This window comes from Budorcas taxicolor, chromosome 10, assembly GCF_023091745.1.
Source record: "Budorcas taxicolor isolate Tak-1 chromosome 10, Takin1.1, whole genome shotgun sequence".
Classification (NCBI taxonomy): domain Eukaryota; kingdom Metazoa; phylum Chordata; class Mammalia; order Artiodactyla; family Bovidae; genus Budorcas; species Budorcas taxicolor.
Genome location: NC_068919.1, coordinates 59593198 through 59609222, shown reverse-complemented (window position 1 = coordinate 59609222; position 16025 = coordinate 59593198). Strand labels below are relative to the sequence as shown.

The 16025-nt window shown below is 44.8% G+C and overlaps 1 protein-coding gene across 1 annotated transcript in view; it reads right to left on the bottom strand.

Annotated features, from left to right (window-relative positions):
* Window positions 1-15263, bottom strand: part of SHC4 (SHC adaptor protein 4) — a 129180-nt gene extending 113917 nt beyond the window's left edge. The window contains exon 1 of the mRNA XM_052646541.1: window positions 14679-15263. Coding sequence (XP_052502501.1) covers window positions 14679-15263 — 585 coding nt within the window. The remainder of the gene's footprint in view (window positions 1-14678) is intronic.
* Between the last annotated feature and the right edge of the window lie 762 nt (window positions 15264-16025).

Below are 16025 nucleotides of genomic sequence, written 5' to 3'. Positions count from 1 at the left end.
TTCCCACACGGTTTGCTTGCGTCACTTTGGTGTCATCTATTAAGCACTGCCATATATTACAGGAATTTGTGTGGACACCTTTGTTCTCCTTTCCTTTCTGTGACCGCCTCATACAAGATTACATCTTATTCACAGAAGGTAGTGAAAAGAGCCCTGGCCTGGGAGTAGGGAAACCTGAATTACAGTCCCTGCTCACCAGCTAATGAGTTCTGTGACCTTGGATCACTTAACTCACTATGAAACAGTAGTTTGTAGTCAATGTATCAGTCTGAGCCCTGTGTCCAGGGTTAAAGGAGTCATGCTGAGAAGACAGGACATGGAGAGACAATGCCTTTCAAGGTCCCAGAGTTGGCACTATGTTAAAAAAAAAAAAAAGGTTTGAATTATACATTTCACCATTCCCCAAAGAATGATTCACATAAATTATTCTCTAATGACATTGAGGGGAAAAATCTAATTTCTGGGGTTATACTTATAGGGCATATGCTTTCTGCTCAAGCTGCTTGCTTTCCAGCAGTTCTTTCCCTCTAACAAAAGGAAGTTTCCAACCCAAGACAGGCTCTGTTCTTAAAATCTACGTGTAAGTTATCTTTAAATTCTGAAGGTATTTCCCTATAGAAGTGAAGGTATCAGTAATGGTAGAAAACCCTGGTTAGGATACCAAGTCAGTCTACAAATGCCACTAAGCCCAGAAAGCACCTGAGTAAAGGTCAACTCTTTTGCCAGTGTGGACATATCTGATGTACAACTGAGTCATAACAACATAGGGCCCTTACTCTCATTCCCATCCTCTGAGATCCTGATATGGAAGCCACAGCAGCATTGTTTGGGCAGAGGTGAAAGTAAACTACAATTTTAGAGAATCTATGGATTTGAGAGAGACTAAAAGAGGAACTTTCATGGTGGTCCACTGGTTAAGACCATGTGCTCCCAATGAAGAGGGGCCTAGATTCTATCCCTGATAAGGGAACTAGATTCCCACATGTGGCAATGAAGATCAAAGACCATGCATACTGCAATTAAGGCCCGGCACAGCCACATAAATAAATAACTAAATAATATTTTTTAAAAGAGAGAGGATAAAGGAGAAGGCCTGAGAAAGTTAGAAGTTACTTGGGTTAGATTTTTAGGAGTCAAATGCTGAATCAGATGTTGATTCTTTCCATTCACTATTACCTCCAAATGCACAGCCCAGGTTTATGCACTTCGTCCCTGTGACTCAGGATTTCTCAGCCTCAGTATTATTGACACATTGGGCCTGAATATTCTGTATTGTGGGGGCTGTCCTGAGCATTGTAGGGTGTTGAGCCACATCCCTGGCCTCTAGTCTCTGAAGGCCAGTACTTCCCCTCCCCTTCCCCTGTTATGACAACCAAACATGTCTCCAGGCATTGTCAAATGTCCCCTTAGTAGCAAAATCATCCCTGACTGAGAACCACTCCACCAGCTGGACTCAGCAGAGGTTCTCAAATTTTCTGTGCAGCAGAAGATCATAGTGGGGGTGTGTGTGTTGGCATTCTGTCCCTCAGTCGTGTCTGACTCTTTTTGACCTCATGAACCATAGCCCACCAGGCTCCTCTGTCCATCAGATTTCCCAGGCAGGAATACCAGAGTGGGTTGCAATTTCCTTCTCCAATCATAGGGGGGGTTGTTTAAAATGCAGATTTCTGGGGCCCAGCCTCAGAGATTCTGAACCAGCAAATTCAGGATGGCTGGAGGGCAGGGGGATGGGGGGACAGGGGTTGGGGTAAGGTCAAAATTTTCACTTTTCACTAGTATTTTTAACTGATATAGTTGATGCTTGGCAAACTTTTGAGAAATACTACAGTGAAGATTTGATGAAGTAATAAATATTTCTCCAAAGGCAAATGCTTTTCCTTCTGCTGTACTGAAGGAAGAGGAATGCTGACTAGTAAAGAAATAGTAGGCAACTTTAGAGAAGAGGGCAAGCCTGCCCTGGTGAGCATCAGAGGGAAAGGCTTAGGGAAGAAAGTTCTACCAGGGTGGGCACTGCTGGCCAGGGGAAAGGATGCCAAGCTCAGTTCAGTCACTCAGTCGTGTCTGACTCTTTGCGACTCCATGAATCGCAGCACGCCAGGCCTCCCTGTCCATCATCAGCTCCCGGAGTTCACTCAGACTCACGTCCATTGAGTCCGTGATGCTATCCAGCCATCTCATCCTTGGTCGTCCCCTGCTCCTCCTGCCCCCAATCCCTCCCAGCATCAGAGTCTTTCCAATGAGTCAACTCTTCAAATGAGGTGGCCAAAGTACTGGAGTTTCAGCTTCAGCATCATTCCTTCAAAAGAAATCCCGGGGTTGATCTCCTTCAGAATGGACTGGTTGGATCTCCTTGCAGTCCAAGGGACTCTCAAGAGTCTTCTCCAACACCACAGTTCAAAAGCATCAATTCTTCGGCGCTCAGCCTTCTTCACAGTCCAACTCTCACATCCATACATGACCACTGGAAAAACCACAGCCTTGACTAGACGGACCTTAGTCGGCAAAGTAATGTCTCTACTTTTGAATATACTATCTAGGTTGGTCGTAACTTTTCTTCCAAGGAGTAAGCGTCTTTTAATTTCATGGCTGCAGTCACCATCTGCAGTGATTTTGGAGCCCCCAAAAATAAAGTCTGACACTGTTTCCACTGTTTCCCCATCTATTTCCCATGAAGTGATGGGACCAGATGCCATGATCTACATTTTCTGAATGTTGAGCTTTAAGCCAACTTTTTCGCTCTCCTCTTTCACTTTCATCAAGAGGCTTTTTAGCTCCTCTTCACTTTTTGCCGTAAGGGTGGTGTCATCTGCATATCTGAGGTTATTGATATTTCTCCCGGCAATCTTGATTCCAGCTTGTGTTTCTTCCAGCCCAGCGTTTATCATGATGTACTCTGCATATAAGTTAAATAAGCAGGGTGACAATATACAGCCTTGACGTACTCCTTTTCCTATTTGGAACCAGTCTATTGTTCCATGTCCAGTTCTAACTGTTGCTTCCTGACCTGCATACAGATTTCTCAAGAGGCAGGTCAGGCGGTCTGGTATTCCCATCTCTTTCAGAATTTTCCACAGTTTATTGTGATCCACACAGTCAAAGGCTTTGGCATAGTCAATAAAGCAGAAATAGATGTTTTTCTGGAACTCTCTTGCTTTTAAAGGGAATTGTAAAAACACCAAAATCGAAGCTAGTCTTTTTTTTTTTTTTTTTTTTGCCCAAAGGCACTCCTAGAACTTTGAAAGTTCATTCTTCTCCCCCGACCTGAGACTTACCATGTGACAAGCTCTGTGCTAATCTTTATACATAAATTTTTTTTCACTTAATCCTCTCCCCAGCCATATGAGAAAGCTTTATCAACCTTCGACATTATTTCTCTGGGAAAATTCACCATCCCAAAGAAATGATAACACAAACCAACTTTGCCTGACACATTTTCACAAAATAGGAATGGCCTGCACTAGTCCTGGAGCCCCACCTACTCTTGAAAACTCTGCAACTCTGTGAGGATGGGAAGAGAACCTCTGAGTGGAGAAGGCCGCATCCCGGTTTCCTGGGTCTCACCCATTCCCAATACTCCGTCCCACTGCATAAAAGAAAGAAGCCCCACTATGGTGCCCAGGAAGAGGACATTCTCAGCTTCTCTCCCAGGTATTCCAAAGTGGAAAATAAAAGGCAATGTCACAGGTAGTTATGCAAACTCAGCCACCTTGCGGGGGGGGGGGGGGGGGGGGTTGCGATCTGGACAGACAGGTGATGGAAGTGAGTGCAACTGATTGGGACTGTGGCTTAGTGCCCACCTCTGGTCATTTGTTAACATGTGGGATGGCTAGCCTAGTGCTGTCAGCTCTTCTAAGAAGCCAGAAAAATCCAGAGTTTTATATGAACGTTCTTGGTTTTTAAAATGTTGTACTGATCAAAAGAAAAATTTTTTTTCTAATTTGACCAGACAAAATATGTCAGTTAACTGTTGATTTATGACCGCTGTGTTCCAGATTCTTTTCTGGGTAGGCACTGCCTGTACTCTGCATTCTTTTCCCTCCCTCCCTCCCTGTCTCAATCCCATGAACCTCCCACAGGTCACATGATTGCAGCTAGAGAGGCCGGATTCACAGAAGGGGCTTCCAGAGAAGATAAACATCCTAATGGGCAAAAGAAGGTCAAATGCTGGGGTGTTCCTGCCTTTAGGGAACCATCCACAAACAATGAACTGAAGGTAAGAGGCCTCTCCCCTATTTAGGGACACAAATTAGAGCCCCTTGATTCATTATGTGATCCTGAGATTCGGGGACAAATAATGACCAAAATGGAAAATACTGTCAAACAAACAAGAGAGGGCTCAGTGCTGGATTTCATACGATTTTAAATATTTACAGTTTAAATATATATATACACACATATATTTTAATGACACCTCTTGTACATCTGTAGCCATGAAATTAAAAGACGCTTGCTCCTTGGAAGGAAAGTTGACCCCTAGACAGCATAGCAACGGAGAAGGCAATGGCACCCCACTCCAGTACTCTTGCCTGGAAAATCCCATGGACAGAGGAGCCTGGTGGGCTGCAGTCCATGGGGTCGCTAAGAGTCAGGCACCACTGAGCAACTTCACTTTCACTTTTTACTTTCATGCATTGGAGAAGGAAATGGCAACCCACTCCAGTGTTCTTGCCTGGAGAATCCCAGGGACAGAGGAGCCTAGCGGGCTGCCATCTATGGGGCTGCACAGAGTCGGACACGACTGAAGCAACTTAGCAGCAGCAGCAGCAGACAGCATATTAAAAAGCAGAGACGTTACTTTGCCAACAAGGGTCCATCTAGTCAAAGCTATGGTTTTTCCAGTAGTCGAGTATGGATGTGAGAGTTGGACTATAAAGAAACCTAAGCGCCAAAGAATTGATGCTTTTGAACTGTGGTGTTGGAGAAGACTCTTGAGAGTCCCCTGGACTGCAAGGAGAGTCAACCAGTCCATCCTAAAGGAAATCAGTCCTGAATATTCATTGGAAGGACTGTTGCTGAAGCTGAAACTCCAGTACTTTGGCCACCTGATTCAAAGAACTGACTCATTGGAAAAGACCCTGATGCTGGGGAAAAATGGAAGGTGGGAGGAGAAGAGGACGACAGAGGATGAGATGGTTGGATGGCATCACTGACTCGACAGACATGGGTCTGAGTAAGCTCTGGGAGTTGGTGATGGACAGGGAAGCCTGGTGTGCTGCAGTCCATGGGGTCACAAAGAGTCAGACATGACTGAGTGACTGAACTGAACTTGTACATCTAAGTTTATCGTTGCAAATTTATACTTCCTTATCATCATTGCTATGCTATCAATAAATTCTCATATGATGCCCCCCAACAAATGTTTTCAAAAGTCTAGCTCTTTGAGACCTCTTGACTTTCCCAAATATCCTTTCAGAAAACTCTGTTTCAGATGCAACCTTTTCATGTAGTAGCTACTTGCGCACAACACTGAGGCCTACATCTTTTGGTCACCATGATTTTGATACTTCATTGCAAATCTGACCGGACCACCCTGAGATCCAAAGTATATAACTGTTAGGAGAGGGGAAGAGACCCCAGCCACGTCACAACCCTGCTCTGAGGAAGACACTGTGACATGGCCTTGCCCCCTGAGCCCTGTGTATCTTCTGGATCACTCTCCTTATGGTGAGACTGTCACACTGGGAAACAGGGATGCTTCCATCTGACCCATGTGACGACATAGCATGGTACTAGCTTTAAAGTAACATGAAAATGGAAGTGAGAGGAAAAGCCACATGTGCAAAATGACCCCAAGGGGTTTCAGAAGATGAATGAAATAAGGTCAGTCCATGCACGCTGTACAAGTCCTGGTCCAACATGGACACGTTGCCACCCACCGGGACCTCCATAGACAAAAGGGTAAAACTGGCAAAGCCAATGCGTTTTGGGCTCCTTTCCACTCTTCCTTGATCTCCTTTTCCTTCTCATTGCTTTTTAAAGGCTGTTTTCCTATCAGAAAAACATTTTTATTCTGGTCTTTAAAAAAGACATGTATTCAATATTTCAATCATGTAGATATGTTTGGCATAGCACATTTAGTTTGGGGAGTGAGGGAAAGTGAGGCAAGATAGGGGCAGAAAATAGAATGCTGGACATATACACTACTATATATAAAATAGATAACCAACAAGGACCTACTGTATACGCAGAGACTACATTCATTATTTTATAATAAACTATAAAAAGCAGAGACATTACTTTGCCAACAAAGGTCCCTCTAGTCAAGGCTATGGTTTTTCCAGTGGTCACATATGGATGTGAGAGTTGGGCTGTGAAGAAAGCTGAGTGCCAAAGAATTGATGCTTTTGAACTGTGGTGTTGGAGAAGACTCTTGAGAGTCCCTTGGACTGCAGGGAGATACAGTCAGTCCATTCTAAAGGAGATCAGTCCTGGGTGTTCATTAGAAGGACTGATGCTGAGGCTGAAACTCCAATACTTTGGCCACCTCATGCAAAGAGTTGACTCATTGGAAAAGACCCTGATGCTGGGAGTGATTGGGGGCAGGAGGAGAAGGGAACAATGGAGGATGAGATGGCTGGATGGCATCACCAACTCGATGGACATGAGTTTGAGTAAACTCCGGGAGTTGGTGATGTACAGGGAGGCCTGGCGTGCTGTGATTCATGGGGTTGCAAAGAGTCAGACACGACTGAGCTGAACTGATAAGAGAAAATAATTTGAAAAATAATATATAGATAGATAGATCACTGTGTTATACACAAGTTAAGATGACATTGTATATCAACTGTACTTCAATTTAAAAAAAAAAAGTGTTGTAGACAGAACTGTGCTTCCCTAGTGGCTCAGATGGTAAAGAATCCACCTGCAATGCAGGAGACCTGGGTTCGATCCCTGGGTTGGGAAGATCTCCTGGAGGAGGGCATGGAAACCCACTCTAGTATCTTTGCAAGGAAAATCCCCATGGACAGAGGAGTCTGGTGGGCTGCAGTCCATGGGGTCGAAAGAGTCGAACACACCTGAGTGACTAAGCACAGTACAGACAGAACTGGCAGTTCTTGTCTGGGTTCTACCACTAAGTTGCTGTCTGAATTGGGGCAAGTCATTTCACATCTCTGAGCCTCTTTCCTCAACTGCAAAATGAAGGTTTTGGATATGGTGACCTCTGAAACACTATCTTCCAATTAATGCTCTAGTGGTCAGGGGTGAGCAAGGACTGGTCAGATCAAGAGATATGTGCAGTTTTAAAGAGAACAGGAACAATGGGTCAACTATGCCAGGATTTTCCTAACTTCTAGCAGAATCCACTTCTACATCTACTTCAAGAAAGAAACAGTAAGAAAATATAATACCTTCATTGCCAGAGAGTCAGTTTTAGCTGGAATTATTTCCTCCCACCTGTATGATGTCTCTTTTATCCACCAATAACTCCAAAAAAAAAAAGGGGGGGGGGACAGCAGAGGCAGAAAGCCACTTCCATTCACCGTGCACACACCACTAATCCACACAACCAAGGTCCCACGATTTTGCATAAACTGTAGGACAGTCTCTTCAAGGGTTCCCCAGGGTTAGGAATCTTCCACTTTCAAGGTGTGGCAGGCCCTTTTTCTTTTATCACATTTGCCCAGAGAAAACAGAGAAGGGTTAATTCCTGGTACTTCTACAGACCTTGGATTGGATGCCAAACCCCAGCATGGCCCCGCTGGCTAGACCAAGTAAGCAAAGCCATGGTCCCAGAGTACTGGCCACCATCATTCACACTGGCCTGCCTCCTGGACCTGCCCACCCTCTACTCCTCCCTGGAATCCCATACTCGGATACTGTTCCACCTGACTCCTCTCTCACCATCTCTCTAAAATGTTGACCACCTGTATCCATGCTAGTGCAAGGTTTCTGCTTTACTGGTGAAGCCAGCTCAGCGTTAGCAAGAGGATGCGAAGGGCATTCTGTCTCCTCGCTATTGAGACAAAGGTGTGAAAAGTTACTTCCTTCAGAAAAGAGATCCTAATAGGAGATTTCAGACAATGGGAAAGGGGACGTGGGGTCTTAGGATCATAGATAGCATTCTGTTCACTTTTGCTTCAAATATAAGAAAATAAAGCAGTGAAATGACTCATCCCAGGTCACACAGCTGGCTAGTGTCAGAGCCATTACTTTAACCTAGACCTCATGATTCCTAGATCAGTGCCCTCCTACAGAAGAGACAGTTGGGGCAGACGGAACATCACAGTACCATGGACCACATCTAGTGTGGACATTAGGCAATACTAGTCTACAGCCTCAGTATTAAGATACAACATTAGAAAAGGGAAGATGGGTGGTGAGAACATACCATGAGATTTACAAAGGAAGTAAAAAGATCGTATTTGCACCCAAAACTGATGAGCCCAATAGGCAAGAAAGTTTCTGTGGGCAAACATTGCAATAAATGTTTTGGGGGAACTGTTATGGATTGAATCGCATAGCTCAAAAAGGTACATTGAAGTCTTAACCCCCAAAACCATGAATGTGGCCTTACTTGAAAGTTGAGTCTTCACAGATGCAATCAAGTTAAGATGAAGTCATAATGGATTAGTGAGAGCCTTAATCCAATGACTGGTGTCCTTGGACACACAGGAGAGAAAGACATGCGAAGATGGAGGGAGAGATAAGAGTGATCCCTCTACAAGCCAAGTAATGCCAAGGATTGCTAGAAGCCACCAGAAACTAGAAGAGGCATCGAAGGATTCTCTCCTAGAGGCTTCGAGGGATCATGGCCCCGCAGAGAGCTTGATTTCAGACTTCTAGCCTCCAGAACCGAGAGAGAATAAATGTCTGTGGTTGTAAGCCATTTGGTCTGTGACACTTGTTACAGCAGCACTCAGATACTAACACAGTCTGTGGAAACGGCTGCACTGGGTGCAGCTGAGGTGAGGAGACTGAAATCAAGCAAATGAATGCAAGCAGGCAAGTTCTGTGGGTTGGTCCCATAAAAAGTTCTCCTGCCCAGTATGGTCCTTCATCTGTGCTTCTCCACTTAGGAACCTGCGGGACTGCCTGACTTGCTTGGAGGTGAGGGGAGAGGGTGGGAAGAAGAGCACTGAAGTGAGATAAAACCTGGATTTGAATCTTCAGTCTTCTATTTACTTACACTGTAAAGTGTAGGGTAGACAATACACTCTTTGAGTCTCGATGTCCTCACCCAGAGAAAACAGCCTTTCTCCGTGTTTTATTGTGAGAACTACTGTGCTAACCTGTGGCAGTTCTGTCTGGGTTAGTTTCTTTGCCTCTGATTTATTTAGTCTCTGAACTAAGTTGTAGGCAATCTGGGAACTGGGTATGGGAAAGGCAACTAATATTTAAATACCTCCCACGTGGAGAAAGGAGCTTTAGTGCCTGTAAATGCTGGTGTTGGGACTGCTACACATTATATATGAAAGTTGCTGAGAGAGTAAATCCTAAGACTTCTCATCACAAAGAAATAGTTTTTCTTTTTCTTTTCTTTTGTATCCATTAATATATGAGATGATGAATGTTCAGTAAACTTACTGTGGTAATCATTTCATGATGTATATAAATCAAATCCAGTATGCTGTACACTTTAACCTTATATAGTACTGTATGTCAATTATATCTCAGTAAGACTGGAAGAAGGAGAAAAATGCTGGTGATGGGGGCCTTCTAGGTCATTGAGATCAATTCTCTCATTCTACACGAGAGCACTGGTTGTGTTACATATCTTCCAGGCTCACCATACACAGACCATTTTGAGCACCTGGGAGACCTCCACATGAATGTTTGTTGCTAGACAAAGTGAATTGGAAAGACTTCATAAAAAACTGAAATGTAATGTTATGGTGGGAACAAATGTCACCATGTGGCCACATTTAACAGACCTCACCCACCTCACTACTTTGCTCAGACCCAGTCTGGCTGTCCATTTCTAATTTGGTATCTCTCAAAGAATAGTTCAGACCGCTTTTCTTGAGAAACCTTCAGGCAGTTTAAGGTCTGAGCTTGAATGAAAGTTATTCAAAAATAGTTTCTTGGGATTTATAAAGTATTCTCAGCTGTATAACTGATTTTATATCATAAGACCAAAAAAAAGAGTCATTTTTAAAAGAATATCTAACCTAAAGACAACTCTAACCTAGAGTAGATGACAAACTAAGTACTTACTGTGAAGATAAAAGACACAAGAAAACAAAATTAAAAGGAGCTCCAACTATGCCATTTTTATGCAAAAAAAGAATACAATATCCTCCATCTCCAGCCAATTAACTGCCTTTCTTACTTCCCCTGCTTTAATGTTCTCTGGCACTTAATACACATGACATATTATATTTACTTACACATACATATTAACTGGTTTATTCAATCATGACTCAGCTTCCCTCACTGGAATGTAAGTTTCATGAGGGTTCAGATCTGGTCTCTTAATCCACTGATCTGTCCCTAAGGCCTGGAAGAGTTCTTGTCACATATCTGGTCCACAGTACATATTCTCTCAACAGAGAAGAGGATGAATGAAACAGATTTGGGGAAGGAGAGGGGCACTCACATGATGCGGATAAGAAAGTAGAGTATGTGGCTGTCTTCTGCCTGAAAGAGTCCCCTCTATGTCCACTAGCCATCAAGAACCGCTCTTATCACTGCACAGCTCTTAGAACGGCTGTTATCCAAAAGGAAACAAACAGTGTTGGTGAGGATGTAGAGAAAAGGGAACTCTCACCCAGTGTTGGTGGGAATGTAAACTGGTACAGTCACAATGGAAACCAGTAAGGAGGTTCCTCAAAAATTTAAAGACAGAACTACTATACAATCCAATGATGCCACTTCCAGGTATTTCTCCAAAGAATTCAAAACACTAACTCAAAAAGATGTATGCACTGCTAAGCTCATCACAGCACTATTTACATTAGCCAAGGTATAGAAACAAACTAAGTGCCCATCAATGGATGAGCAGATAAAGAAGATGTGAAATATATATATATATGGCTTCCCAGGTAGTGCTAGTGGTAAAGAACCCTCCTGCCAATGCAGGAGACAGATGTAAGTTCATTCCCTGGGTCAGGAAGATCCCCTGGAGGAGGGCACAGCAACCCACTCTAGTACTCTTGCCCAGAGAACCCCCATGGACTGGGGAGCCTGGTGGGCTACAGTCCATAGCGTCACAAAGAGTCAGATATGACTGAAGCAACTTAGCATGCATGCATATATACATATACATATACATATACATATACATATACACACACAATGGAATATTAGCCATAAAAAAGAATTGCAACAATATGGATGGACCTTAAGAGTATTATGCTAAGTGAAATAAGTCAGACAGAGAAGCTGAATACCATATAACTTCATTCATATGTGGAATATAAAAACCAAAATAAATAAAGCAAAACAACATGTAGATACAGAGGATATAGTAGAGGTTATCAGAGGGGAAGGGGCAGGGGTGAAACAGCTTTGTAAAGGTGTCAACTCTATGGTGAAAGATGGAAACTAAACTTTTGGTGGTGAGCCCATTGTAGTGTATACAGAAGTAGAAATGTAATGTTGTACGTGTAAAACTTATAAACAGGTGTTATCATCCTAAAATAAATTCTTCAAAAAGAGTATCTCTCTCACTTCTCTACTCTGATTCCATCATCATCAAGAGACCTTTGATTTAACTCTTCCTATGCACATTTTTCTGCAGATGAGATCACAATTTTGGTTTCCTTGGCACAATAATTTTCACTATAAATTAACAGGTTGGCATTTCATCTTTTAAGATGAGTGCACATCACATCTAAAAGAATTCTGAGCAGAATCTCAACCAGGATGAACACCTGTGGGGAAAGGAGCAAAGACTGGCACACACAGGGCAACTGGGTTCTGCCACTAACTCTTCTTTTGACTCACCTGTGTGGCAGTAAAAGAGAAATCACTTCTCTAGTCTTCAGTTTCTTCATAGAGGCATTGAGCTTGATAAATTTTGAGTTCCTTCCATCTTTCAAAGCTAGGGTTTTATAAAAATTAATAAATTAGGGTTTTCCATGTATTTTTGACTTCCTAAAAGAGGTGTTCACTGGTGTTTCATGTCACTGTCTATTGGCAACATAGTGTGACTCACATAGATCATGAGGTCAGCACTTTTCCTAGGATCCGTCATTATCACCAGGAAAAAGAGAGATGGCATCCTCATTAAAAATCTAAAATGCCACTGGAGACACTCCCTAGGGAAATGGAGATCACACAGCAATTTCTTTCACATTAGAAACTGTACATGTGTATGGGTGTGGGGAGGTGGAAGGAAGTACAAGAGGGAAGGAAAGGCAAAGCAGAAGACAGAGGATGTCCACGTGATGGGAAGGCAGGTGCCGAGCATGAGGTAGGAGAATCACATTCTCCCATTAGAGCCTGGAGGATACTTCAGTTCAGTTCAGTTCAGTTCAGTTCAGTCGCTCAGTCATGTCCGACTCTTTGCGACCCCATGAATCGCAGCACGCCAGGCCTCCCTGTCCATCACCAACTCCCGGAGTTCACTCAGACTCACATCCATCAAGTACCCACAAACTTTTAGTTGATACATGAAACTATTTCCATGATGAGCTGTGTCACCGTGAGGGAGGATAAGAGCTGAGTGTCCTATAAATGTATCTTCCTTGGAGGTTTCTGTTATCAATTCACCAAGGCTGCCCCTAGCCTGCTTTCCCTGTAACCCTTTCAGCATTCATTATTTAACATTCTTTGAGATCTTAATTGTGTGTGATACAGTTATTGGGCTATCTCTCAAATGTCTACTTTCAGATCAGACTTCTCACGAGAGTGCTAGTCTTACACAACTGCTACCTACAAATTAGAACCAGTTAGATATCATTACTTTAAACATAATGTGACCCTGCTCCCAACTCATTCTATCACTAACATCGCTAATCCCACTGGGACGCTTACATCTGAAGTTATCTTTCATGCCTCACAACTCTATCAATAATCATCCACAGCCACTATAAATAGCAATAAACACACTCAGCAGTCTACTCACTGCTCAATAAATGTTCACCCATCTATTATGTGTATGATGATCCGAAATGATCTGCTCTGTCATCCAAGACTGTTGAGGTTCTTTTCACAGAGACTCATATTCATCTGTTTTCTCTCATCTTCACATGAATCCATGTTACCATCCCTGGTGCCTAAACTAGAGTATCTTTCTTATCAACCTCCCAATTGCTCATTTCTCCCTGCTTCACAAATAAATTCACAGAGTGGTCTTTTTGAAACCACCTTCATCAGGTTGTAGTTGATTTATAAACCTATGAAGGGTCCTGTTTACCAGTCAGAGTGTTACAAACTCCCTATTTGGGCATTAAGAGCTTTGGTCAGTTGCTCCCTCCCCGCCAAGCTACCCGAGATCTGTCTGTAATTTGCCTTATTTTACTCATATTTGTTTGAGCATCAGCTATGTGCCAGCCATGCTCTCTACCACCAGCTACCCTCCAGCATTCCCTCTCTTCTCAGTTAAGCCCAGCATGATGCTCCCCTCCAGTAACCACAGTGGTATCTGCCTTTGGATTTTGCTCCAATTCATGCGCTGCCAGGAATCTCCCGCTTTCTGCCAATAAAGATCTGATAGCTCTTCCAAGATACACCTTCCCCTGAGGGTTCCCCTATGAATGAATCCCAGACCACAACAACCTTCCCCTTTTCCTGAATTCCCTCAGCATCTCACACCAGATATATGTTGCTAAATATTGTTCTATTATTTCACCTGTATTTGTTGGTTTCCCTGATTGAAATTGTGAGCTCTAGAAGAACAGAAGTCAAATCTTCTTTTACTCGGATATGGAATAGAAAAGGGCAGATGCAAGGCCAATAAGGACCTTGATTTTGCACATGGCTCATGGACAAGGCCCCATGGCCACAGCGTAGGCAATAAAGACAAAAAACGTGCACCAAAGACCTAATGCTACCTCCTAACACAAGATTAGAGATTCAGCCATGTTTGGAGAAGTGTTTGTTAAATGCTGAATTAGATTTTTAAAAACAATTCAGGTCCCTTATACTATGTATTCCTCCAGCACAAAAATCTCTACTGAAATACAATGGCTAGTATAATTTACTGAGTCTTAATCACTAATTAGATTTGAAATTCTTGACTCTTCTTGTACAGAATCCTCAGTCCAGCAGGGACATATCAGCTTTCTCTATGAGAGGTTGCCCCTACCCTTGGCAACTACCTACACTAACATGTAGCACCAGTTCGTGCCCTTGAACCAAAAGTCATGTGATTTCAGTACAGGCCAGATATTTGTAGGGAAACCTATAAGACCACCTTCCCTTCTCCGCCCCCTCCAGCTACACAATGTCTTATGTGCTTGCATGCTAAGTCTGCTTCAGTCATGTCTGACTCTTTGGGACCCTATGCATGGACTGTAGCCTGCCAGGCTCCTCTGTCCATAGGATTTTCTAGGCAAGAACACTAGAGTGGGTTGTCAAGCTCTCCTTCATGGGATCTTCCCTACCCAGGGATCTGAACCCGAGTCGTTTAGGTCTCCTGCATTGGTAGGTGGGTTCTTTACCACTAGCGCCACCTGGAAAGCCCCATGGTGACTTCTCCAAATCTAAAACTCGGCCGGATGATGCGCAGCCCCTTTCAGAAAGCAGAGAATATGACCCTTGCAGAAGGAGTGCAGAGAGGGAAATAGACTTACCCTCACATAGTAGTTCATGCCCAGCCCCAGCAGGTGCTGCACAGAGAGTCTGTCCTGTCTGTTCCGGGGGGCTGGTTCCCCAGGGCCGGGAAGTGGGCAGGCGTCAGGAGTTAAAGAGGACGCCCTGTGCCCCAGGGGGTCCCGCTGAGGCGGAGGTGCTGGCACGGCCCTATTGAAACTGGTTTCAGGGGAAGCCGGGCTGCTGGGAGCCGGGTCCTGGCTTTCCTGGAGCTTGAGTCGTGGTACCTCTTTGGTACCCAAACAAAAGTTTTTCAGACTCAGCAAGGTGGCTGGGTTGGCCAGCTTTACGCTGGCCATGCGAGGGATCAAGGTGCACAATGGGGTGGGGCTCTCCTGGGAGGCCAAGGCAGCGTCTTCAGCGGGCAGGTGAGGTGCCAGGGCGGGGTAAGGAGGCTGCGGAGAGCCCTTGCTCCCGGTCGAGCCTCCCGGGCTGCCTTCGTCCAAGGACGTGATGGACTCATTCCGAAAGCGGCTGTACTTGGCCCTGTGCAGCATCCCGGGGTGCCCGAAGAGTCCTACATACAGCACGAGTCCGGCCAGGCTGTCCTGACCGCGTTCTCGCATAGCCTTGGCAGTGCTGAAACAGGATACTGTTGCATAAATCGCCTCGCCGTCTGCCAGATAAACGGAACGGGAAACAAATGCCTCAATGCCCCGTGCAACTTGGGGCAGCCACCTCTCCAACTCCGCTCTCGCGCTCGCCCGCCTCGGCTCCGGGTCCTCGAGGGTAACAGCCCAGGGGAAAACGCCTACCCAGCTGATTTCGGTCCAGTCTGTAGCCCAGCGGCAGCACCCGGTGTTCTCGTCGGGGATTCCTTGCTGGGAAAGCTTGGACCCAGCCTCGCGGCGGCGAGGATCGCTCACCTCCTACTCTTGTGCACGGAACCGGGCGGAGAACCAGCCAGCCGGTCCCGCCGCGTCGCTGGCGGTGCGGGAGCCTTGCAGAAATATTTAGCGCCCCCCACCCCCATCCTCCCTTCTGCACACAGGAACTTTCAAACCTGCTCCCTCCGGTTCCCACAGGGCGGGGCAATGTCTGGCCTATTAACCCTTTATTTGTTCCAGTGATTATTCGTTAAAAAAAAAAGGGGGGGTGGGTGCGTGGGTAGGAAATGTCTATATGAGCCAAAGGCCCTTCTGCCTGAGTTCGTTTCTCCTGATGGCTGCCCTCTCTTGGAAGATCTTGTCTTGCATCCCATCTGGGCCACAAGCCAGCAGTACTAGTGACAGGCGCTCCTCCGCATTATTTCTCTGACTTGTGGTCCTTCCGTGTTCCTCAGATCCCCTCCCAGCCTGCCCACCCTGGCTCGGAGCTTCCCTCCCTCC